General features: G+C 42.5%; 1 protein-coding gene across 5 annotated transcripts in view; it reads left to right on the forward strand.

Moving 5' to 3' along the window:
- Positions 1-27,212, forward strand: part of ARNT2 (aryl hydrocarbon receptor nuclear translocator 2) — a 198,852-nt gene that overhangs the window by 130,424 nt on the left and 41,216 nt on the right. For all 5 annotated transcript variants that reach the window (XM_032622321.1, XM_032622323.1, XM_032622325.1 and 2 more), the window contains 3 exons: positions 17,602-17,678; positions 19,824-19,958; positions 22,451-22,525. In XM_032622321.1, the coding sequence (XP_032478212.1) occupies positions 17,602-17,678; positions 19,824-19,958; positions 22,451-22,525 (287 nt within the window). The remainder of the gene's footprint in view (positions 1-17,601; positions 17,679-19,823; positions 19,959-22,450; positions 22,526-27,212) is intronic.

Consider the following 27,212-nt stretch of genomic DNA (forward strand, 5'->3'; position numbering starts at 1 on the left):
TTAAAAATAAAGTAAAATCCACCTGAAAACCCATTTTTAAAAAATTTTAAGGGGTTGTGAGGTAAAAAGTAAGTCTCCCTTTCCACCGTGGTTCTGCCCCCAAGAACCAGTTCATAACACCCCAGTGCTTCTTATTCTAGACATTTTTCTATATATTAAAACAAATGGAGCTCATATGTGTATATTTCATTACACAGCCTGTTTTTTATTTTTTTTTACTTTTCATGGATATCATAAATGTTTCCAAGTTAGTACATAAAGCGCTACTTCATTCTTTTAAATGCCTGTGTAATATTCCATCAGCTGCTCCCCAAATTAGAACATTAAGCTTGTTTTCAGGTACTTCCCTTGCGGTCCAGTGGTTAAGACTTTGTGCTCCCAATGCAGGGGGCAGGGGTTCAGTCCCTGGTCGGGGAACTAAGATCCCGCATGCTGCCTGGTGCAGCCAAAAAAAAATTAAAAAAAAAAAAAGACCGTTTTCAGTTTGGGGCTCTTGCAAAAGATACCACAGTGGATATCCTTGCACATGATTGTTTGCCTATGGGTGCTGGTGTTTCTACAGGATAGTCTCAGAAGTGGAATAGTGGAATAAAATACATTTTAATAGATACCATCAAATTCCCTTACAAGGCAGGACGCGTGTCCATTTTTCCACACTCCTACCAGCTCTGAATGTTTTCCTTCTTTTGTAAGTTTTGCCAGTCTGATAGGTTTTTTTGGCGGGGTTGCAGATGACATATTTTAAATTGGATGGTCTTCATTAGTGAAGTTGAGCATCTTTCCTGGGTATATCGACTACTTGTATTTTACTGTGAGTTGCTTGTTCATGGTATATGCACATTTTCCTGCGGAGTGATTTGTGCTTTTCTTATTTACCTGTAGGAGGTCTCTATAATATTATGAATATTAATCCTTTGTCTACTATATGTTGCAAATATTTTCTTCTGGCCTGTCGTTTATCTTCTACTTTTGTTTGCAGTATCTTTCATTGCACAGAACTTTTTTTCTGCTTAAATGAGAGGCCCAGAACATGCTGTCATCTTTTTCCCAGATGATTCAGAGCTGGCATGACAAAGGTCCAGAGCTGGACAGGAATTGAAAGGACAATTCAAAGATGTCCTCAGGACTTTTCAGCCCACTGCTGCCTCCCCTGCGGTTGTTGTTGTTTTGTTGGTTGTTTTTTGGGGTTGTTGTTTGTTTCTTTTTATGCTCTGCGAGGATTCGCTGTCCTCAAATTCACCTACTGGTAGGTAATTCTTACTTTCCATGTGCCTATTTTTTTTTTTTTTTTTTTGTGGTACACAGGCCCCTCACTGTTGTGGCCTCTCCCGTTGCGGAGCACAGGCTCCAGACGCGCAGGCTCAGCGGCCATGGCTCACGGGCCCAGCCGCTCCGCGGCATGTGGGATCTTCCCAGACCGGGGCACGAACCCGTGTCCCCTGCATCGGCAGGCGGACTCTCAACCACTGCGCCACCAGGGAAGCCCTCCATGTGCCTATTTTTATACTGTCCCATCCAATCACAAATTGCTGGTTCTCATCCTTCTTGGTCTAGACAACCAAACAGCACAACTTGTCAGTATCATGGGCAAAAGGAATAAAATAGGTTGTGAGTTGGGAACTGACAGCTTTTCCTGAGAGTAAAGTGCCCAGGCTGTAGTGAACGGCCTTTGACATGTCTGTTAGGGCTGCGTAGAGACCTTATTCTGGTTTGCTGAGATTGATAAACATATAATTTGTTGATGGATGAGGTGCTTTTGTAGGCTTTTTTCTTACATGAGAAACATTTATTTGGAGCCTCTGCCCTCTCTGCATGGGACTCAGAGCCTTGACGCTATATGGAACTGTGCCCGACTCGTTAAGACACAATACTTCACCCTCTTCCCCCTGACGCCATCCCTGGAGACATCTTTCCCCAGTCTCCGCCAGTTCCACCAGACAGACACACCCAATTCTGATGAATCCTTGTCTATAAAGCCTTCACCAGTATTCTCCCAACAACTTCCCAGCCAAGCTATTTGTGTCATGTTGAACTTTTCATTATAGCTTTTTTGCATCTGTCTGTCTTCCCTGCTTATAACAGCGCTCCTGGAAGGCAAGGACCAGATCATATGCATCTCTGTATTATTTAAGCTACTGAGCGCAGGGCTTAGAACACAAAGGGGGCCTGGTGAGTGTTTGCTGACTAAATTTCTCTTTGCATCTTCCGCTCATGTACCCTGCAATACCTACTCAGAAGGAACCCAGGTTTACTAATACCACTATTTTAAATTGTTATTTAATCATTACTATTGAAATAATTTGTACAATTTTATAATAAAACACTAAGCTAAGAAAACAGAGGCGGCAAATACGTTTTATTTTATGGCCCACTTTGATGAACTGTTTTGGGTCTGCTTCAATAACTAGTGGGAAAATATACCATAACCAATTAGTGACACTTGTCATGAGTACAGGAACGGGTCCTCCTAGTTCATATGCTAGGTTTGTGTCATGTCTAACCTGTTAGAAAGGCCAAGAATAGAGTATTCACAGAGGTGTTTTGGGTTGAAATGGGTCCCCCTACAAAATTCATGTGTTGAAACCCTAATGTCTAGTACTTCAGAATGTGACCTTATTTGGAAATAGAGTCCTTGCAGATGTAATTAAGTTAAAATGAGATCATACCAGAGTAGTGTGGGCCCCTAATCCAATACAACTTGTGTCCTTATGAAAAGGTAAACCAGTTATGGTATTTGTACAAAGAAACCTATCCTGGCTGACTTTTGGTGCAGGATGGAAATCAAAATTAAACTCTCATTAAAGACTATTTTGTAATTAACCACCGTGGCCCCATTCCAAGACTTAGTGGATGTGGCCAAAACAGTGTTTATAGGAAAGTTGTGGCTTGAAATGCTTTTCTTATTAAGTGTGGGAAAACTAGGTATTTAACATATGAATTAGGAATTTAACTTATGAAAATAGAACTTACTTAACTTACAAACATGGAAAAAGAATAACAAAATACCATGAGCAAGCTAAAAGGATAGAATTAATGAAAAATAGAAATGCTAAAAATTAAACTAGAAAACAAAATTTTTATCCTATTGATAAATAGTTATTCATCAAGACTGGTAAAAGAGAAAACCTCTGGCAAGTCTATTCCTAATTTTTTTAAAAAAAAAGAAAGAAGGGGCTTCCCTGGTGGCACAGTGGTTGAGAGTCCGCCTGCCGATGCAGGGGACACGGGTTCGTGCCCTGGTCCGGGAAGATCCCACATGCCGTGGAGCGGCTGGGCCCGTGAGCCATGGCCGCTGAGCCTGCGCGTCCGGAGCCTGTGCTCCGCAACAGGAGAGGCCACAGCAGTGAGAGGCCTGTGTACAGCAAAAAAAAAAAAAAAAAAAAAAAAAAGAAAGAAAGAAAAGAAGTGCATGTTAAGGGTGAATAGATTTATCAGAGAAAGTTAAAAAACTTATAAGCATAGTGTTCATAATTTAATTGATACATGCTAACATCTTTGGGAAGAAAGCTAATTTCTGGGAAAATTGAATCAAAGCAAGGTTTTTGTTCTCTTTTTTTAATGAGAGGAGATCAAAACTTGGCAAGAAATTGCAAAAGCTGACAAAGAACTGCTCTCCCCAATGGTGCAAGGCCTAGAGGTTTTATGAGCAAATTATTTAGACACTTAAAAAGCATAGGAAGAGATAGCATGTGTACTGCTTCGTTTCTTAAAGTTCGCACAACTTTGATACAAAAACAGACAAGGGCATTTTAAAAAAGAAAACCGTGAACCCAATTTCATTTATGAACATACAGGTGCTAAATGCAATGTTAGCAAATCAAATTAACAGTTATACGTATACATGTTAATTACAAGACTACCTTAGTGCTTTAACATTAGGAAATCTGTTACTGTAATTAATCAAAGGAGGAGAGCTAATTAATTTTAGCTATTAATTTTTTAAAATAAAAAGTTTTTGTAAACCAGTAATAGAAATATGTTTCCTTAATGCGGACAAAACAAATATCTGAAACCAACAATCAATATCTTGCAGAATGGTGAAATATTAGAAGGGTTCTAATTAAAATGAGGAATATGAGAGGAGTGATCAGTATCACCTCTATTAATCAACATTGTTTTGGAATTTCTACTCCAGACAATAACATAAGAAAAGGAAATAGGGACTTCCCTGGTGGCGCAGTGGTTAAGAATCCTCCTGCCAGTGCAGGGGACACAGGTTCGAGCCCTGGTCCGGGAAGATCCCACGTGCTGTGGAGCGACCTGGCCCGTGCACCACAACTACTGAGCCTGCACTCTAGGGCCCGCGAGCCACAACTACTGAGCCTGCGTGCCACAACTGGAGAAAGCCTGCACACAGCAATGAAGACCCAATGCAGCCAAAAATATATAAATAAATTTATTTTTAAAAAGGAAAGGAAATAAAGCATAACTACTTGAAAGGAAGAAAAGAAAGAAAATGATGATAGACTTAACATTACTTGCGAATGATATGATTACCTGAAGAACCAAATCCAATCTACTGAAAATCTTTTAGAAAATTGAATACAAAGACATTTAGGAAATACTAAAAAAATCAGTAACACATTAGACAATAGCATATGAAAAAATACCCATCTATAAAAATAGCAACAATTTAAAATACATGCTAATAACATTAACATGAAATATATTGTAGAAGATTTCTTCACTTAAACTACAAAATAATATTGAAGGATATGAATGTAGCTAATATATGAATATAGCTAAGTGGAGAGTCACGTGTATTCTTTGATATAAAGGTTTAAGTATTACAAAGATTTCAGTTTTTTCTAAACCAATCTATAAATTTAATACAGCTTTAATAATTGCCCCAATGGGATTTCTTTTAATTGAAAATTAATTCTGAAATTCATATGGTCAAATAAATATAAAAGTTGCTAATAACATTTTTTTTTTCGGTATGCGGGCTTCTCACTGTTGTGGCCTCTCCCGTTGCGGAGCACAGGCTCCGGACGCGCAGGCTTAGCGGCCATGGCTCACGGGCCTAGCCGTTCCGCGCGCGGTATGTGGGATCTTCCCGGACCGGGGCACGAACCCGTGTCCCCTGCATCGTCAGGCGGACCCTCAACCACTGCACCGCCAGGGAAGCCCAAAAGTAGCTAATAAAATTTTGATTAACAGAGTACTGGGGAGTAATTGCCTTACCATATGTGAAAATATTTTTTAAAGCCTAAATAATTAAGATGTGATCAATGAATTTTATAAATCCAATTACTGAACAAATATAAAAGACCTAAAACAGACCCAAGTATCTTTAGAGATGTGGTGTGTGATGAAAGATGCATTTTCAGTTAGAGAGTAAAAAATTAGTACATAGTTTGACGACAACTGACTGATCATTTGGAAAACCATCAAATACAGCATATCAAAAATAAGTTTCAGATTTATTAAAGGTAAATATGAAACTATAAAAGTACTGTATGAAAATATGGGTGAATATTTTACATAATCTTAGGATAAAGGTTGTGCTTTTCAAAGAATGACCCCCAAAGACAAAAACCACAGAGTAAAAACTGACAGTTTTGATTATCTATACTTTAATCATACTCTCTGCAGAAATAAACAAAGAAGACACTTTAAAGGAAAAAAATATAGAAAGTAACTTATATGAGACCCATATATATTCTTTTTCTTTTTTTTTTTTTGGCTGCATTGTGTCTTCGTTGCTGCCCGCGGGCTTTCTCTAGGTGCCGCGAGCGGGGGCTACTCTTCATTGCGGTGCATGGGCTTTTCATTGCAGTGGTTTTTCTTATTACGGAGCAGGGGCTCTAGGCGCGTGGACTTCCCTCGTTGTGGCACACGGGCTCAGTAGTTGTGGCTCGTGAGCTCTAGAGCATAGGCTCAGTAGTTGTGGTGCACGGGCTTGGTTGCTTGCAGCAGGGCTCAAACCCGTGTCCCCTGCATTGGCAGGCAGCTTCTTAACCACTGCACCACCAGGGAAGTCCTGTATTCTTAATATATAACAAAAGTTTTAAAATCAATGTGGAAAAAACCCACAAACAGAACTTTTATATGGCAAAAATCACGTACAGGCTGTCCATAAAAGAACAAATGGAAAACAAATACATGTTCAAAGAAAATCAGAGAGAAGCAAATACAACTAGTAATAAAGTACCATTTATACTCTTTGAGCTGGTAATTTCACTCCAAGGGTTTTTATGCTAAAGAAATCATTGACATGCTCCAAGATTTTGTCTAGAAGGATGCAAGTAATTGTATTTCTTGTATGTGTGAAAAACTGGGGAAAAACTAAATGCATTAAGTATAAGAGAGATTGGGTTAAACAAATCACAGCACATCCATACAAGAAAAATGAAAACACAAAAATGTTTCAACACAGTGAAAGGTTTTCTCAGTAAGCTGGAAAGTTTCCAAAGTAGATTATAAAACAATATAAGAAAAAAAAAGACATTTTATTATACACATCTACACACAGTAAAGGACATAAGGATATTAACATAATTAAGGTTAACTTTTAATGTTTGTCCTTTTATTTATCTATAGTTTTCTAAATTTGCTCCAAAAAGACTGAACGGAAACATACCAAGACATCACTTTTGATATTTTTGTGGTAGGTCTTATGAGTGGTTTTTTTACTCCCCTTATTTCTACTCCCTTTTTTTTCAAAATCTTGTTTATGTACCAGCTTCATTGAGATATAATCCACATATCATAAAGTGTACAACTTGAAGTGTACAATTCAGTGGTTTGGGGTATATTCACGTAGTTTGGCAACTATCATTAGAAATAATTTTAGAACATGTTCATTATCCTAGAAAGAAATTCCATACCCATTAGCAGCTATGTCTTGTTTCCCCCCAGTTCTAGGCAACCACTAATCTACTGTCTGTATCTGTGGACTTGCCTGTCCTGCACATTTCATATAAATCGACTCATGGAATATGTGACTTTTTTTGACTGACTGCTTTCACTTAGCATGGTGTTGTTAAGGTTTATCCATGTTGCAGCATGTGTCAGTGTTTCCTTTCTGTTGCCAAATAATATTACAGTGCCTTGGTTTGCCACATTCTGTTTACCCATTCATCAGTTAACAGGCATTAGGATTGTTTCCACTTCGGGGCTGTTGTGAATATTGCTGCCGTGATCATTCATGTACATGTGATTGTGTGGACGTTATGTTTTCATTTCTCTTGGGTGCATACCTAGGAGTGGAATTTCTGGGTCATATGGTAGCTCAGTGTTTAACCTCATGAGGAAATGACAGACTGTTGTCCAAACCGACTGCACCATTTTACATTCCCACCAGCGGTATATGAGGGTCCCAATTTCTCCACATCCTCACCAGCGCTTGTTATTGCATTTTTTTAATTAGAGCCATCCTAAAGGGTATGAAGTGGTATCTCATTATGGTTCCGCTTTGCATTTCTCTGATGACTAATGATGTTGAGTATCTTTTCGCATGCTTACTAGCCATTCATATACTTTCTTGAGAGTAATGTTCAGATCCTTTGCCCTTTTGTTAATTGGGGATATTTGTCTTTTTATTGTTGAGTACTGAAAGTCAAAACCCCTTTAAAAGATCATGTGTAGCTTGAGAGCATTACCCAAGCAACGCTTGGAAAATAGAGAAAATCCAAAGATCTGGACGATAATCTGGAGATCGCATATCACTGCCCTGTCAGAGGCATTTCATCAGAAAAGCATGTGAGGGCTTGATCCCGAATCCTTTCCACCTGCCAGTGCCAGAGCCTGCCCCTGCCCTCCTGTGGTTATCCGCAGCCACCTCCAGACCCTGGTGGTCTGAGCAGCGATGATCACAGCTTTCTTGGCAGTTGGGTCCCTACAGCTGCTCGTGGGATTGTGTCAGAGCCGCCTTTACAAATGTTTGTCTCCACTGTGTTAGCTGCCAACCCTTTCATGGGAAAACTGAGTCCAATGTCTTAAGGAGACCCTTCAGACAGGCACATAAATAAATTCCTTTAAGGAAGTTTGGGTTTGCTGAAGATTTTCTGGAAATTTTGCAAACACATACTTGGATCTCATTCACAACCAAAGATTACTTGCCCACTTGAAGGCCCAGACTATTTATTTAATAAGTCACAACTTTCCACCTCATTTGTGCAAAGCCAAGGGGTTATTTTAACATAATCATAGTTGGTGGATTAAAATGCCTTCTTACAAACGAGCCTGTTTATACACTTAAAGGACTTGTAGCTTGGGCCCCCATCAACTCCCTTCCTCTACACTTCTAGACTGATGCACCTTCTAATTGAGACATCTTATTTTATTTTATTGATAAAACCACCACTATTTTATTTATACTCGCAGCTTCTGTGGGCCAGGGGTTGACACAGGATGCAGTAAGGATGACCCGTCTGTGCTTCTCAGTGTCGGGGACCCCTTGTCTAAAATCCAAACAGTGTCACTTCCACTGTATTTTATTGGTCAAAGTAGTCACAAGGGAATCTAACTTCAACTCTTGACAGAAGGTACGTAAAGAGCATTTGTGGCTATTTTTTTTAAATCTGCGAGAATTCTCAGTCAACACTGGTGGAATAAAGAACGAATCAACAAATGGGTTGTGATATCTCTAGGCAGATGGTCTCAAGTATCAGCCAATGAGAGCCTCATCCTGCCCGATTCCTCCAAAGGATAGAACAGAAAAACATGGTTTCTTCATGCTGTCCTCTCTGCTTCCTGTTCTGGCCAATGGTATTGCACCCTCATCCTAAGTGTGGCAAAGATACATCTGTGCCCACTGCCCACAGATGTACCTGCTACCAGCAGTTGGGGAGTGAGGTCAGGGAAGCGAGAAAGAAGCTGACATTCGGGCCTTGGGCTGGGGACTCCACGCATCCTCTCATTCAAGCCTCACAGCATGACGTGAGCTATTTCATACCCATTTCAGACAAGGAAGCAGAGGGCAGAAGCGGCTGGGTCACTCTAACAGACACCACTGGTGCCCTATGGCACTTCAGCCTCAGCTGCCTGCAGCAGGCGAGCTCAGACTCACCTCAGGCTGACAGCATCCCATGTCAAGATGTGGTGTCTGGGACTTCCCTGGTGGCACAGTGGATAAGACTCCCAATGCAGGGAGCCCGGGTTTGATCTCTGGTCAGGGAACTAGATCCCACATGCATGCCACAACTAAGGAGCCTGCATGCCGCAACTAAGGAGCCCCCCTGCTGCAACTAAGCAGCCCGTCTGCCGCAAGTAAGACCCGGCACAACCAAATAAATAAATATATATATATATATTTTTTAAAAGCCAAAGCGATGTGGTGTCTTTCTCCTCTGCACCAGGGACTCCCCTGCAAGGGTCACAGTTGGCCCAGTTGTAGGCAAAGCCCAGAGTGTGGTGGCGCTTCCCTGATCTTGGTTTTTCTTCCTTTTCTCTTTCACTCTCCTCACTGTCTCGCCCCTCCTTTCTTGGACTCACCTCCCATGTAAACTATCTGCACTAGAGTCCTGTCTCAGGCTCTGCTTTTGGGTTGACCCTAAACCAAGATACCCACTTGTCCATTTTCTGGAAAAACTAGATTTTGAAAAACTCGGATCTGAACTTGGTTTAGACCACAGAACCTGAGGAGTGGTGTGAGTCAAGTGGCCCCTCGAGACTTTTTCCACTGTCAGCCAGATTCAGTGGAAGAAGAGTTGGGCGTGGGGAGAGCGTGAGGATAAAAGAGTGGATGGGACGCTTGCTTACAGTCACTGTTTCTCCTGCAGCCCTCTCTTGAATAAGACTGTTTATCAAGATGGGCGTGAAGGAGGACGTGAATCAGTGCATTCAGTCTTCTAACACTTTAACTTCCTTCTCAAGTAATTTCTGGAACTGCAGTCAATGACAGTAGTTGCCGTACCACTCGTGAGCACTGTAGCACGTAGAGGCCTCTCCCAAGGTGGGTGTAGAGACGTCACACGGACCTCATTTTAATGCAGGCTAAGATGGAGCTTAGCCAGTGTGGCTCCAGGACCCTGACTTCTGTGTCATATATTGTCAGTGGCATATACCATGCTAGAGAACTTTCCATGAAGTGAAACTGAAGAATATGGATCCTACCCCCAAGAGGGTTTAAAAACCATCTAAGACACAAATAAGCTTGAACTTAGATCTTTAGTATCCCTTCTAAGCGGCATATGGTTAAGTCTTGCTTTTTTATCCAGTCTGATAAACTTGGCCTTTTAATTGGGGCATTTAGACCATGTATATTTAATGTGATTATTGTTATGGTTCATTTATGTATCGTTTTCTATGTTCCTATTTGTCCTTTGTTCCCTTTTTCCTCTTTTCCTGCCTTCTTTTGGAATTTTTTTATGATTTCATTGTATCTCCTTTTTCGAATTACTAGCTGCAATTGTTTTGGTATCTTAATGGTTGCTGTAGCGCTTATAATATGCATCTTAACTTATTAGAGTCTGTCTTCAAGCAATATTATACCACTTCACGTACAGTATAACCATCTCACAATAGTGTGTATCCATTTTTTCCCCTCCTGGCTTTTACGTTACTGGTTTATTTCATAGGAAAATAATCTTGGGAATTCCTTGGCGGTTGGGTTCAATCCCTGGTCAAGAAACTAAGATCCTGCATGCCGCGTGGTGTGGCCAAAAAAAAGAAAAAAGAAACTTACCTGTTTACTCATGGTTACCGTTTCCAGTGGTTTTCATTCCTTTGTGGAGATTCATATTTCCATGTGGTATTATTTCTCCTGTGGCATAAAGATGGTTTTAACATTCTAATAATGATGGTGTGCTGGTGCTGGACTGTTTCAGCTTTTGTATGTCTGAAGAAGTCTTTATTTCACCTTTATTTTTGAAAGATATTTTCACTTGATACAGAATGCTAAGTAGACAGGATTTTTTTCCCAATACTTTAAAATATTATCTTCTTACTTACATCGTTTCTGACAAGAAATCAGCTGTCATATTTATCTTTGTTCCTTTGTATGTAAACATGTCTCTTTTTTTCCCCTCTGGATTCTTTGAAGACTTTCTCTTTTTTTTTCTTTCTGATTAATTAATTAATTTTTGGCTGTGTTGGGTCTTCGTTGCTGCGCGTGGGCTTTCTCTAGTTGAGGCGAGCGGGGACTACTCTTCGTTGCGGTGTGCGGGCTTCTCATCGCAGTGGCTTCTCTTGTTGCGGAGCACAGGCTCTAGGCGCGCGGGCTTCAGTAGTTATGGCTCGCGGGCTCTAGAGCACAGGCTCAGTAGTTGTGGCGCATGGGCTTAGTTGCTCCGTGGCATGTGGGATCTTCCCCAACCAGGGCTCAAACCTGTGTCCCCTGCATTGGCAGGCGGATTCCTAACCACTGCACCACCAGGGAAGTCCTGAAGACTTTCTCTTCCTCACTGGTTTTGAGACATTTATGATGTGCCCTGGTGTAATTTTCACATTTCTCGTGCTTGGGGTTTATCACCACGCACTTGCAGGAAAAATTAATTTCAAAATTTAATTTAAAAGTGCTGGTTTCACTTGAGAATGTCCTTGATGAAGAAGTAAAAATATTAATAATATTAATTGTATTAAAGTTTGAAATTGTCAGTATGTATAAAGTGACTTCTGCTGCATACCAAAGCATGCTGGTTGTGTCAAGGAAAAGCGCTCGTGCAGTTGTTTGAGTTGTGAGCTGAACTAGCTGCTTTTTTCACAAACACCGTGTTTTTACTTGAAAGAACGACAACAAACTATGGTTATTCAAACTTGTGTGTTTGGCAGATAGTTTTCTTAAAAAGTTAAAATGAGCCTGTCACTTCAAGGAAAGCAGTTGATAGTATTTGTTGTCAGTGATAAAATTCAAACTTTTCAGTGAAAGTTTGAATTTTGGAAAAGTTGTAGCCACCACCATAATCATGACCAATACCTAACCATATCTTCTGATGCGATACATGGTGAAATTAACAAGTGTGATTTTTTTTTTATATTGTATAATGTAATGTGTCAACATTTAGAAGATCTGTGTAATTTGGTAAACCAGTATTTTCCAAATGACCAATACATGATGTTCAGAATCATGTATGGGTGAAAGATCCAGTCAAAGTGTTAGACCAATCTATTCTCATGTAACAGAGTATGAAAAATTCATTGATATAGTCAGTGAATCACATTTCAATTAACCTTTAAGAAACTATCACTTGTCAAGGTTCAGGAAAATGTCAATGAAGAATATCAATAATTACCTTAAAAAACTTCTCCCCCCTCCAACTAGCCTCCATGTGAGGCTATATTTTCTTCATATTCCTCAAGTAAAACAACATATTGTAATAGACTTTATGCACAGCAGATAATAGAATACAGCTATCTACTATGAAGCAAGGCATTAAAGAGATTTTCAAAGATGCCAAACAGTAATTCAGAGATCATTTTTTAGGTATCTTGTTTAGTGGAGAAACCCTTGAGACATTTCCACTAAATTCAGAAACCAGGCAAGAACACCCACTATCTCTACTACTAGTCAACATGGTAATAGAGATATTAGCCCATGTAATTAAACAAGAGAAATCAGAGGCAAAAACTGTGTAAAGAAGAAGGAAAACGCTCTCTATTTTAAATTATATGATAATATACCTACAAAAGCCCAGTGAATCAATAATAAAATTAACTGAAGCAATAAATAACACAATACAAAGTTAATATACAAAAGTCAGTAGTCTTTGTATACATAAACAATACCCAGAAGCATAAGGGTAGAGAAAACCCCATTTATAATAGCAAGAAGGAAGATGAAATACTTAGGATGGGGGGAGTAGGAAGACCCTGAGCTCACCTCCATCCATGGGCACACCAAAATTACAACTATTTACAGAACAATTACCAATGAGAACAACCTGAAGACTAGGAGAAAAGATTTTCCACAACTAAAGAGATAAAGAAGGAACCACAGGGACTTCCCTGGTGGCACAGTGGTTGAGAGTCTGCCTGCTGATGCAGGGGACACGGGTTCGTGCCCCAGTCCGGGAAGATCCCACATGCCGCAGAGCGGCTGGGCCTGTGAGCCATGGCCGCTGAGCCTGCGCGTCTGGAGTCTGTGCTCCGCAACGGGAGAGGCCCACGTACCGCAAAAAAAAAAAAAAAAGAAGAAGGAACCACAGTAAGATGGGTGGGAGGGGCAAACATGCCATATAGTCAAGACCCACATCCCCAGGGAGGTGACCCACGAACAGGAGGATAATCACAATTGCAGAAATTCTCCGCACAGAGTGAGGGGTCCAAGCCCCACATCGGACTCCCTGGACGGAGAGTCCTGCATCAGGAAGACAAGCCCCCAGACATCTGGCATTGAAGGCCAGCAAGGCGTACATATATGTGATGGTGTTGGGAAAATGGACAGCACGTGCAAAAGAGTAGAACTGGACTACTTTCTCACACCATACCACAAAAAAATCAAGATGGATAAAAGACTTAAATGTAAGACCTGAACCCATAAAACTCTGTGAACTAAATATCCTATGCTCTTTGACATCCATCTTAGCAATTTTTTTTTTTGGATATGTCTCCTTAGGCTAGGGAAACAAAAGCAGAAATAAACACATGGGACTACATCAAACTAAAAAGCTTTTGCACAGAGAAGGAAACTAGCATTAAAATGAAAAGGCAGTCTACTGGATGGGAGAAGATATTTGCAAATGATATATCTGATAAGGGGTTAATATCTAAAATATACAAAGAACTCATACAACTCAGCATCAAAAAAGCAAACAACCCAATTAAAAATTGGGCAGAGGATCTGAATAGACATTTTTCTAAAGAAGACTACAGATGGCCAACAGACACATGAAAAGATGCTCAACCTCACTAATCATCAGGGAAAGGCAAATCAAAACCACAGTGAGATAATCACCTCACACCTGTCAGAATAGCTATTATCAGAAAAACAACAAATAATAAGTGTTGGCAAGGATGTGGAGAAGAGAACCCTCACGCACTGTTAGTGGTAATGTAAATTTGTGCAGCCACTATGGAAACAAAATGGAGGTTCCTCAACAAATTAAATATAGAACTACCATCTGATCCAGCAGTTCCACTTCTGGGCATTTTTCCAAAGAAAACAAAAATACTAATTCAGAAAGATATATGCACCCTTATGTTCATTGCAGCATTATTCACAGTGGCCAAGACGTGGAAGCAACCTAAGTGTCCATTGATAGATGACTGGATAAAAAAGATGTGGTATATATACACAACTAAATATTACTCAGCCATTAAAAAAAAAAAAAAATGAAATCTTGCCATTCGTGACAGCCTGGTTGGACCCAGAGCGTATCATATTGATACTAAGTGAAATAAGTCAGGCAGAAAAAGACAAATACCATATGATTTCACTTATATGTGGAATCCAAAAAACAAGACGAACAAATAAACAAGGTAAAACAGAAACAGACTCATAGATACAGAGGATAAACGAATGCCAGAGGTATCAAATAAATAAGTAACAGGGATGTAACGTACAGCATAGGAAATGTAACAACTTTTAAGGTGACAGATGGTAACTAGACTTATTGTGGTGACCATTTTATAAAAATATCAAGTCACTGTGTTGTACACCTGAAACTAATATGTCATTTACACTTAAATTTTTTAAAAAATTTAAGTACTTAGGAATTTTCATAAGTATACAAAGTACAAGTATATATGAGGAAAATTTCAGTACAGTTCTGGAAGACACAAAAGCAGGCGTACAAATGGAAAACATCCCCTGTTCTTGAGTAGGACAATTCAACTTTATAAAGATGTCAGTTCTCCCGAAGTTGATTTATAAATTTAATTCAGTCCTAATAAAAATAACAGCAAGCTATTTATGGAGTTAAATAAGTTGATGCTAAGTTCATGTGAAAAAATAAACGTCTAAGAATAGACAAGAAAACAATGAAAAGCTACAAGGGAGGAATAGCCCTGCCAGATACTAAAACATACAATAAATTCTCTGTAACTAAAATCCTGTGGTACTAATGCTTGATGGACAGTTGGCCTGTGGAATAGAAGAGAAAGCCCAGTATTAGACCCAAATACATATTAGGATTTATAGTATGATAAAGGTGGCATCTCAAATCACTGCATTTTTAATAAACGTTAGTGGGACAACTGGATAGCCATTTAGAAAAAGATAAAATTAAATCCAATATATCTCACACCGCTACACAAGAATAGCTCCAAATGGATTAGGGATCTAAATGTAAAAAAGGAAACCATAAAATGTCAGAGGAAAACAGGGCTGACTTTCTCTTTAACCCTGGTGTAGGAAATGGCTTTCTAATTATGGCTCAGATACTAGAGGTAATAGATTGATAAATTTGACTACATAAAAATTATAAATTTTTTCAATCATCGTAAGGGAAGTCAAAAGACAAAGGCTCACCCGGGAGAACATATTCACAACATATACCACAAAGGCTTAATATGCCTGATACACGAAGAACTCCTGAAAATTGAGGGGCAAAGGATCAAAATCCCAATAGAAAAATGGGAAGGGGACTGCACTGGTGGCACCGTGGTTAAGAATCCGCCTGCCGGGCTTCCCTGGTGGCGCAGTGGTTGAGAGTCCACCTGCCAATGCAGGGGACACGGGTTCGTGCCCCGGTCCGGGAAGATCCCACATGCCGCGGAGCGGCTGGGCCCGTGAGCCATGGCCGCTGAGCCTGCGCGTCCGGAGCCTGTGCTCCGCAACGGGAGAGGCCACAGCAGTGAGAGGCCCGCCTGCCAATGCAGGGGGCGCGGGTTTGAGCCCTGGTCCAGGAAGATCCCACGTGCTGCAGAGCAACTAAGCCCATGAGCCACAACTACTGAGCCCATGTGCCACACTGAAGCACGTGCGCCTAGAGCCCGTGCTCTGCACCAAGAGAAGCCAGCACAATGAGAAACCTGCACACCTCAATGAAGAGTAGCCCCTGCTCGCCACAACTAGAGAAAACCCAGGCACAGCAACGGAGACCCAACGCAGCAAAAAGTATATAAATTTAAAAAAGAAGAAAGAAAACCTTTTTTAAAAAAATGGGGAAGACACACAAATAGACAATTCACTAAAAGATAAGATACAAAACTGATCCTCAAACATATGAAATGATGTGCAGACTCACTAATTAGAGAAATGCAAATTAAGACAGCACTGAAATACCATTTCTAACCGATCCAACTGACCAAAATTAAATCCTTATGACAGCATATTCTGTTGGCCAAGACTGGGGAAAAAGGCCTCTCATACCTTGTTGGTGGGAATGCACGTTGATGCATTTGGAGGGGAATTTGGCAACACCTAACAAAACTACATACATATACACTTACCTCGTAACCTAGAAATCCCACTTCTAGGGTAGGTGTATCTTCTGGGTGTATCTACACCTCCAATTCTTAAGAAAGTGTGTGTGCACAAGATTATTCTTTGCAGCCTTGTTTGTAGTTACAAAGTATTGGAAACACCTGAATGTTCATACATGAGAGGGTGGTAGTATTCAACCTTGGTTACTCTACATAATACGGCAATATGCAATTCTGAAAAAAGAATAAGGAGGAGCTCTATGAATAATTACGGAGTGACTTTCAGGACATACTGTGAAGTGAAATAAACAAAGCCCCAAAGAGCATCTACAGTGCACTGCCCTTCATAGGAGAAGAGGAGACAGATGCTCATTTGCGTAAAAGAAATACAGCAAAGGATAAAGCAGAAACATAAGGAGCTGGTTACCTCCAGCCGGGGAGTGGGGGGGGGGGGGGGGGCGGGGGAGGCAGAGAGGAGTGTGAAGAGGGTGGTGGGAATGAGGAGGGAGTGACATTTCTCTGGCCCTTACAGCTAGAGTCGTGTTAACACTCCCTTCACAGTCTGTAGTGATGGGCTGTCACTGTGCTTGTGTGATTCCATCACCGTGAACCTTCGATCTGACCTAGTGCGAAAATACTTACATTAAGTGTTATGCAGTATAAAAGGGAATTTTCTACTTAACAGCTCTTGTCTAGGAGATATCAGAGCAGAATGCTTGTTTCACTACAACAGTTCTAACCAACAACAATGAGGATTGTTTTAACCAATTCCTTCCTGTCCAGAGCACTGGTTTTTAGTGCTTAATTATCATTCCCATCACCAGTTTCTCCTTTCTATCCCTCGAAAACCCTGACTTTACATCAGAAGGGTGAACACTGGTTATGTTCTCTTCCCTGGCAAGTTAGTCATTTTGGTTTTGGTGAGTTTTGTTTTTTTGTTTTTGTTTATGATTCTGCCTCTGATGGTCTTTGATTTTTGGCAACAGATAAGTGAAATATTTACATAATTTGAAGTGCCCCTGTACACTTCTTACCGAAATTTCTCTTATAACCAAGTGTTTTAGCCAAGTTTTGCAAATGTATAAATGAATAATCTGTTTCATCTTCCTTAAATCCCTCTGCATCATCCACAGATGCGGATGACAATGTACCGTGAAATTATCAAAAGACATCAGGCAGAGAGAGGAGCAGGAAATGAGCGAGGGGTGGTTAATTCATTGGCAGCTTCCCAGACCCTGCAGGGTCAACAGTGGATCTGTATCTTTGACTGTGTAAATAAAATCATGGACACTTTTACCCCTTTACGATTCATCTTGGACATGGCATTGATGACTCTGGCATTTCTCATTTCAGGAATGACTATACCCGAAGAAGATGCCGACGTGGGACAAAGCAGTAAATATTGCCTTGTGGCAATTGGAAGACTCCAGGTAAGAAAAAGCTCACAGCCTTTTTGATCTCCAGGGAAGGCTTATTATTGCAAAGAGCAAGAGCCTGTAGGTTTGGATGCCTTTTTCGAACTCCTGTGTCCTCAGTATCGTTGGGTTCTGTGTCTCGCTCTGTGGGAGAAGGATGAGGCTGAATCTGGGAGAAGAAGGGGGGCAGGGACTCTGAGCCGCGGGTGGCAGAAGCAAGCTGTCCTTGCTTCACTGAGGGCCTGAGTCAGTCCGTCCCCACATGTGCGCCAGTTACTGCAAAGTTGAGCTCTGCTCACATCACACCCGGTTTTTTAAAATATTTTTTATTCAAGTATAGTTGATTTACAATATCATGTTGGTTTCAGGTGTACAGCAAAGCGATTCAGATATATAGAGAAAGATAAATAGAAATATAGATAGATAAACAGATAGATAGATAGACAGATACATAGATTGACACGTAGGCACATAGATAGACACATAGGCACATAGATAGATATTGGGTTGGCCAAAACGTTCATTCACGTTTCTCGGAAAAACCCGAACGAACGTTTTAGCCAACCCATTGCGTAGACAGATATATCTTTTTCAGATTCTTTTCCATTATAGGTTATGACAAGGTACTGAATATAGTTCCTGGTGCTACACAGTAGGACCTTGTTGTTTCACACCCCTGTTTAATCCCCTTGAATGTTGCCCCATCGTCTGCAGGATAAAGCACTCACTCATCTTACAACCCCACCTCCTCCCTCCCCCTTCATGCCCTGTTCCCAAACCACAGCATGCCCTTTCCACAAGCCCACCGTGCACTTCCCCACCGTTGCAGGTGTCCACGGGCTGTTCCTTCTGCCTGGTATTTCCTTGTTTCCCTTCTTCTCCTTTTACAACTCCTTCTCCTCGTGTTTACTTCCTATTTCCTCATCCTTCAAGATCCAGTGAAATGACTCCTTTATCTGCTTAGTCAAAATGAATCACCCCCTCCTCCCTACACGCCTGGCGTTACGTTTATATGTCAGTTCTTCACTGTCTGTTTTCGTATAGTTAGTTGAGGGCAGTCCCCTTCCTTGCAAGCTCCTCAAGGGCAAAAAATGTGTCTTTTTAGTCTTTTGAGAATTAGATATGCTGAATAATGTATATAAAGTCCACTGGCTTCATGCCTGGCACACACAGTAGCCACTCAGTCTTTCTCCTTGTGGCATCGAGGGCCTTCACCGTACTGATGAAGGGGCCATGACAGATGTAGTTCAGAGGACACTGACCTTTCACATCCCTGGTTTCCTAGGTCTTACCATTTTCAGACAGATGAATAAGCTATTCCATTCACATGTGATAAGCATTGGTTATTCCTTGCAAATGGGGAAGAAAGAACACTGGGTAAATTCAGTTCACAAATATAGGCTTTCCAAATTTTGACCAGTTCCTTAGACTCATTTCCCATCCTTAATAACGGGAAGGCGGGGGAAGGGAGGGGTATTAACATTTCTGAGCACCAGCTGTGTGCCAGGCGTTGTGCCAGGGTTTGACGTGCAGTGTCTCTCTGAACCTCACAACCACCCTATGAGGTTACAGCATCCTAATTCCCAGGGACTGAAAAGGAAACTGGGACTCAGAAATGTAAAGAAAGTGGTCCACTCTTCCGGTTAGTCCAGGGTGTGGCCAAGGCAGTTTGAAACGTTTTAGACTCATTGTACTCATGATCTGGAAGGATCTGTGAAATTAAATCCACATGGGGGACTTCCCTGGTGGCGCAGTGGTTAAGAATCCGCCTGCCAATGTAGGGGACACGGGTTCGAGCCCTGGTCCGGGAAGATCACACATGCCACGGAGCAACTAAGCCCGTGCGCCACAACTACTGAGCCTGCGCTCTAGAGCCCGCGAGCCACAAGTGTTGAGCCCACATGCCACAACTACTGAAGCCCGTGCGCCTAGAGCCCGTGCTCTGCAACAAGAGAAGCCACCGTAATAAGCCTGCGCACCACAACGAAGAGTAGCCCCGGCTCACCGCAACTAGAGAGCCCGCATGCAGCAACGAAAACCCAATGCAGCCAAAAATAAAGAAATTAATTAATTATTTATTTATTTTAAAAATCCACATGGATTTTTCCCATTCTCTAACTCAGTCTCCGTCACCACCCCCCTGTGGATTTCTCCATCCAGGTGACCAGCTCTCCTGTGTGCATGGACATGAGCGGGATGTCGGTGCCAACGGAATTCTTATCCCGGCATAACTCTGACGGGATCATCACATTTGTGGACCCAAGATGCATCAGTGTGATTGGCTACCAACCCCAGGTAGGTGGTTTTGAGCTCATGGCAGTCAGCTAGAGATTTAGTTTTACTTAAAATGCCCCTACTTCATTTGTTTGAGATATTGTACATCACAATATAGGGAAACACAGGATAAAAATCCATCTCCCTACCTGGGTACAGTAATGTCCTTCCAAAGCAAAAAAAGAACATTGTATGCCACTGCACTGCTTAAAATTAACTCTCCATTTTTTGTCCTAACCACTTCGTTTAATCTAAATGATTTTTCTCAAACTAGAATTAAGATGCTCTATGAAAAAGAGGCTCTCTGATTAATTAAGTTTGATTAACACCAAACGGAAAATCTCCTTAGAAACTTTAAAAGTATATTAGTGTGAAAGATGCTGAAAAGTCTTAAAGATGTTCAATTAATTTTGTCTAACTGCTTGTTTCTCAAATGTATTTGGAACCTCTTTTTACAGGGGGCACATTTTCAAGGCCTTTCTTTAAAAAAAGTCCATGAGAAACACAGAAGTCATAAGAAACACCAAAAGGCAGGAGAGATTGTTCCAAATTAAGATAAACCAAAGAGATAAAATAATAATATGTAATGTAAGAGCCTTAATTGGGTCCTTAGCCTGAAGACTTATAAAGGACGTTTGGGAGGAAATGTTAATATGTATGGAATAATGGGTGATTTTATCAAATAACTATTGATGTTTTTTTAGGCATAATATGGTATATTATGGATTTGTGAGATGGTGTCATTTTTATGAGATACATATTTCAGGGAGAAGTGTCATGATTTCTGCTAATTATTTTCAAATGAGTCAACAAAAAATTTTTAAATATATGTGTATATGAAAGATATTTCATTTCTATATATTTTATGTTTCACTTATATATTTATGTTTACATATATATGAAAGAAAGAGAAAAATACAAATGTGGCAAAATATTGACAATTGATGAATCGAGCTAAATGACACACAGGTGTTTATTATACCACCCTTTCAACTTTTCTGTAGATTTAAATTTTCAAAATAAAAAACATTTGAACAAAAAAGAAAGAAAAAAAAGGAAAAGAGTTTGGGGTATGTTGATATGGGTATTTTAATTATATATATATATTTTTTTTATAAATTTGTTTATTTTATTTATTTAATTTTTGGCTGCATTGGGTCTTTGTTGTTGCACATGGGCTTTCTCTAGTTGCAGCAAGCAGGGGCTACTCTTTGTTGCAGTGCACGGGTTCATTGCGGTGGCTTCTCTTGTTGCAGAGCACAGTCTCTAGGCACATGGACTTCAGTAGTTGTGGCACACAGGCTCAGTAGTTATGGCTCACAGGCTTAGTTGCTCCGTGGCATGTGGGATCTTCCCGGACCAGGGCTCGAACCCGTGTCCCCTGCATTGGCAGGCGGATTCTTAACCACTGTGCCACCAGGGAAGTCCCCCATGTAGATTTAATTTCACAGATCCTTCCAGGTCATGAGTACAATGAGTCTAAAATGTTTCAAACTGCCTTGGCCACACCCTGGACTAACCGGAAGAGTGGACCACTTTCTTTACATTTCTGAGCCCCAGTTTCCTTATCAGCCACCAGGGAAGCCCACATATATATTTTAGAACAGACCAAATTGAAATATTGGGACCATTCATATAATTCTACATCTCTAGGTTGATGCAAACTTCAGATTTTGGATTGGAATGATGGGGAAAATTAATCTCTTTCCAAAATCACCATAACCTCTGATGGCCCTCTGTTTCCAGCCAGATCCATTTATCCACCAGCACCTTCCATGGGCATGTAGATGCTTTTTGGCACACAAATAAGACTTCCTTTCCACTGTCAGTGTCCGCTCCCACTGAGGCCATTTGCGGATTTGGGTTCTGATCAATGACTTAGTTTAAATCCTTTGCCATTTAAGGCACTTCCAGCTGGACCACTTTCCTACAACGCATTTGCCTTTCGACGGTTTATCTTTTTATAGTTGGTTTCATTGCAAAACACTTTTGTTTGGGGTTAATGCTGGGTCCTTTGAATAAAACATAGAGGAGCAAAGGTAGGTAGTAAAGAGGCTTTTAGCAAGTACAGTTATTTTATGATAACAGCATCTCTCCAGGCACGAGAGAGCTGCAGTTTCCCCATTTAAACAATTCCAGTTTTCATAGGCAACACATCTGTCCTCATGCTATCATTTGCGTTCTTTTTGTTTATTAAAATGTTTATTACAGTTTGCCTGTGCAGTTTGCCTCTCCAAGGCAAACAAAAATAAAATTGCATTTTGAAGCTGCTGCTCTAATGCCTTGGCAAAATTAGAAGTCGACGTTGAACATGCCGAAAGGACTGAGGATAGCGTACCAGACGCCAGCTCCATGACTGCTCAAAGAGAAAATTTGCATCCACTTTTTTTCCCCTAATGATGGTGTGAGCTAAAGGGTTGAAGGGGGTGTATGTGAGTGCTCCTGCCTAACGGTGAGATATAAAAAAATGAAATGTGGGATTGGAGATGATTAAAGCTTGTCTCTTTATTTAGGATCTTCTGGGAAAGGACATTTTGGAATTCTGCCACTCTGAGGACCAGAGCCATCTGCGGGAGAGCTTTCAGCAGGTACCACCAGTGCTCACTTACAGGTGACGTAGAAGCCGGCTACACACGGATGTAGTCCTTCGATGTGCCAGACAGGCCAAGCAGGGTCCCACCGAAGGCATCAGTCAGGGCCCCTGCCGTGAAGGGGCTCGCAGTCCAGGGGGGACGGCAGACCATCAGGAAGGAATTTCTGTTCATGGAAGAAGAGCAGAGGAGGGAGAGGTTGACAGTGTGGGGAAGAGGCCGAAACAGTCTCTGAGGGGAGGCAACAATTGGGATGGGTCTTAAAAGATGAGCAGAGAAGAAACGACATTCTAGACTGAGGGGCCAGCACCTGAGATGCAAAAGAGCATGGCTTTTTGGGAGAGTTGTGAGTAGTTCTCACGGCTGGAGTGACACTGGCCCGCTTGTGGGGAGGAGGTGGGCAGTGGTCAAAGATGAGGCCGGTGAGGCCAAATTCTGAAGGGCCTCATGTGCCATTGCGAGGCGCTTAAATTCTCGCCTGAGTCATTTAAGTGCGGATTCCCTTGAGGATTTGAAGTGGAGCAGTGTTTTTGAAAAACAATTTTGGCAGCCCAGGTATGCAGAAGAGACAAGGGTACGAAATAACTGGAACAAAAGACAAATTGGGAGCCTGCTTCAGTCACCCAGGTGAGAGGTGGTGAGACCTGAAATAGGGTAGGAGCAGCAGAGGAGGCGGTTGTGGGGTTAGTGATGCTTTGGATAGAGACAGTGAAGGAGAGAGAAGGATTGAGGATGACCGTGAGGGTCTGAGGGGAAGGCCACACCACTGACTGCATCCCGAGCAGCATTATGATCAGCTGCTGTTTATTGAGCACCTACTCTGTGCCAGGCGCTATGGAAATCCCTTTCGCACACACTGCTTTCCCGAATCTTCACGACAGTCACGGGAGATGGGCATTATTATCTTCATGCTCCAGTGAGTCAAGTGAAGCTCAGTGAAGGAAGAGCACCTTAGGGCAGGCTTCTCACTGAGGACCTGCCACCTCCTGAGCCCGGGTCCACCTGGGAGGAGAGAGAGAGCGCCAGTTTCTCAAAGGGCTCCGGCGACTCGCTTCAGCCCCCGCAAAGAAAAGGACGGGTAATGTTACAGCAGAGGGGCCTTTAAATGACTTTTTAAGAGGGAATAATAGTTCGTCATTCACCTGAGAGAATAAGTCCTTGACATTCTGCTTTACAAGTGTTTCAGAATGAGGGCCTCTGACAGCTGAGCTCTCCTATTAAAGGCCTGGGTATGTCTGCACAAATAGATCTAGTGCTCCAATTACACGCCTCCTGCGCACGCAGATCGCGTAACCCCTCCTGCGCGCTCCGCTCTGTTCTTCCCAGACATCACCAGCTCCTGGTTTTCTTTCCACCTGTCAGACTGCTTTGTCGTCCCTCTTCTGCCTGCGTCTCCAAGCCATGATGCCCTAGGGCTCTGTTACTGACCTTCTCTCCTTCTCTCTAATATCCCCCAGGCGATTTTTTTTTCATTAAAAAAGTGTTACTGGAGTATAGTTAACAGTTGTGTTAGTTTCAGGTGTACAGCAAAGTGATTCAGTTATACGTATACATGTATCCATTCTTTTTCAGATTCTTTTCCTATATAGGTTATTACAGAATAGAGTTCCCTGTGCTATATAGCAGGTTCTTTTTTGGTTTTTTTTTTTGCGGTACGCGGGCCTCTCACTGCTGTGGCCTCTCCCGTTGCGGAGCACAGGCTCCGGATGCGCAGGCTCAGCGGCCATGGCTCACGGGCCCAGCCGCTCCGCGGCATGTGGGATCCTCCCGGACCGGGGCACAAACCCGCGTCCCCTGCATCGGCAGGCGGACTCTCGACCACTGCGCCACCAGGGAAGCCCTATAGTAGGTTCTTGTTGGTTATCTATTTTATATACAGTAGTGTGTGTATGTTAATCCCAAGCTCTTAATTTATCCCTCTCCCCCCCAAGTGTTTCCCCTTTAGTCACCATAAGTTTGTTTTCAAAATCTGTGAGTCTGTTTCTGTTTTGTAAATAGGACAAATGCCGGTATGATATCACTCATAGGCAGAATCTAATTTTTTTTAATGATATAAATGAACTTATTTACAAAACAGAAACAGACTCTCCCAGGCGATTTTATCCACTGGATGACTTCAGTCCAGACCATCGCCTGCGGGTATATAGGCACCTACCCCACCCTTGCACTCAAATGCCCATTAACCTTCAAACATAGAATGCTCGATTCTCTTCTCACAGCCCACAATCTCCCTTGCACCACTGTCTTTCTGGTTGCAAAGGCCAGAAACCAAGAAACAGTCTTCTCTCCTCCCTTGATCTCCCTCCACACATCCAGCCCATCGAGTGCCCCTGTTACACCTCAAGAGACACCCGTAACCCGCCCCGTTCTCCCTCTCTTCGCTCCTACTGACCTTGCCTAGGCCACCCGTCCATATCTCTCATTTTGACTTTTGCAACAGCTCCCTGGCTGGTCTCCCTGCTTTTACTCTTGTCCCAGGCCAAACCATTCTGAAAAGGTAAATTAGATTTTGCCACGTCTTTACCTAAAAAGTGCCGACGGCTTTCCCGTGCACCTAGAAGCAGGTCCAAGCCCCTTACTCACCACGGCTGCAGGAACCTTGCCCTGCGTGTCTCATCCACATGTGTTCACTACACATGGGCCACCCTGGCCTTCTTATGGTTCCTTGAACACATTATGCTTTCTCCTACCTCAGGGCCTTTGCACGTGTCTCCTCTGACCCTCACTCTTCACGTGACTGACACCTCTTAGCTTTTAGGTTTTAACTCCTGTCACCTCAGAGACCCCATCAGTGACTACCCTAGCTGAGAAAGATCCCCTAACCTCCTTCTCAGTCCCTCGTTTTTCCTCCACAGCAACTATTCCAGTTTTCAATTGTTTTCTTTGTCCGTTGATTTCCTTTTTTTTTTTTTTTTTCTGTCTCCTCTACTAAAACATAAGCTCCCTGTGGGCACGCTCCACATCTGTGCTTTTCACCATCGTCTCCACCACTGGCTATGGTGTTTGCAGGTGGCTGCTCTTAATAAAGTAGTCTAAATGGACCATCACCCGCAGCAGGCGACTTTCAGTTCAGAAAAAACGGGAAATCAGAATGGTTAAACATTCAATAAACGCTGCTATAGTACATCTCTTATGCCATCTTTGCTAAATATGTGGAAATTATTATAAACTGTGTGGTCTAGCATCGTCCTCTTTGGACTGGGTTGGCTTCGTTTTCATATGGAAATGAAGCTCTAGCAGTGATGGGACACCCCCCACCAATCACTGTTGGTAACCAGCCAGACCCTTTGTCATACATTATCCTATATGATCCTCAATCCTTCACAGTATATTATCACCCCCACGTTTTTGCAGTGGAAACCAGGACTCAGAGAGGTTCAGTCACCTGCCCCAAGTCACACAGCAAGGCAATAACAGATCTAGGGCTGGAGGCTGCCTCCTTCCAAAGCATCCATCCCCATCACCGAAGCCCCACACCGGCCTCAGCATTTGACAGCACCCCTGAGATTTTGAAAGAAAAAGCAGGAATTTAACATCGATCCCACGCTGGTATCTGGCTTAAGTAACGCTCGCTCTGAGAGCAGCCACCTCATTCCTCAGGCAGGAGGCAAAGCCAAAGCAACCACGCTCTGGAGGCGGCAGCCAGGGCAGGTCACAGGGCTCAGCGGGCAGCGGGCAGCAGCCACGGGGACATCCTGGGGAGCGCCAGGCCTGAGCCCCTCGCTTGTGTTCTTTGGGTTCTAGCCACCAGTGGTCGGGGTGAGGGACAAATGTTGATAAAGGGAAGTGGCTTGTTTTTGCAAAAGCACGGAGGAGGCTATGTCAGTTCGGCGTCAGCCCTTGAACTCTGGATTTAAACAAAAGTATTTGAATGGCCCTGACATGAGACCTTAGAGTGGGATCGAGTTGGTGAGGAATATTGAGGTTGGTGTCTGCTCTTGGATTCCCTCTCTGGATCCCAGCTGACCTAGAAGTCAGATGAAAGAGTGGAACCCAGTGAGATTTAAGACAGGTTCCTTCTTCTCTCCGCTCAGATGCCTTCAGTGGTGACGGTGGTAGTAGTGGTGGTGGTGATGAGTAAAGCTGTTCTCAGGAAGAGCTGGGCTAGGCTGGGTTTATGCCTGGCCTTTGTGACCTAGGACACTAGCATCGCACCTGAATGAGGCTCAGGTGAACATACCAGCCTGGCCTCCAGGCCTGGACTGTGATACCCACACTGCCTTAACGTGCCTAGTCTCATCCCCCATCGCACCTCAGGTCTCCCCGCCCCCAAACATCCGCTCACGCTGCGCCTCCTGCCAGGAGAGCCCTCCCCAGAAGGCGCAGGGTGTTCACTTGCCAACATTTTACCCAAACCCATCTCCCTCCAGGAACCCTTTCTGGATCCTGAGAAAGGCTGTCTCCTCGACTTGCTGGTAACCTGTGGCACCTGATCTTGATCTCAGGTGGCCTCGGCCTGCAGCAGCTTGAAGCAGGGCTTCCGGTTCCCGGCCAGAGATTGAGGTCAGGTCACGGCAGTGAAAGCACCAAATCCTAGCCACTAGACCAGTGGCCAGTGACAAGGCCCTGGCCCTTCAGCTTTGCAGAAAAGAATCCCACAATGACAGGAAGTAGTGAAACAAGTAAAATGTTCATTAGGAAAAAGAATATGTGTGGATAGACACACGGGCGGGCTCAGAGAAAG

Source organism: Phocoena sinus, chromosome 2, assembly GCF_008692025.1.
Source record: "Phocoena sinus isolate mPhoSin1 chromosome 2, mPhoSin1.pri, whole genome shotgun sequence".
NCBI classification, from domain to species: Eukaryota; Metazoa; Chordata; class Mammalia; order Artiodactyla; family Phocoenidae; genus Phocoena; species Phocoena sinus.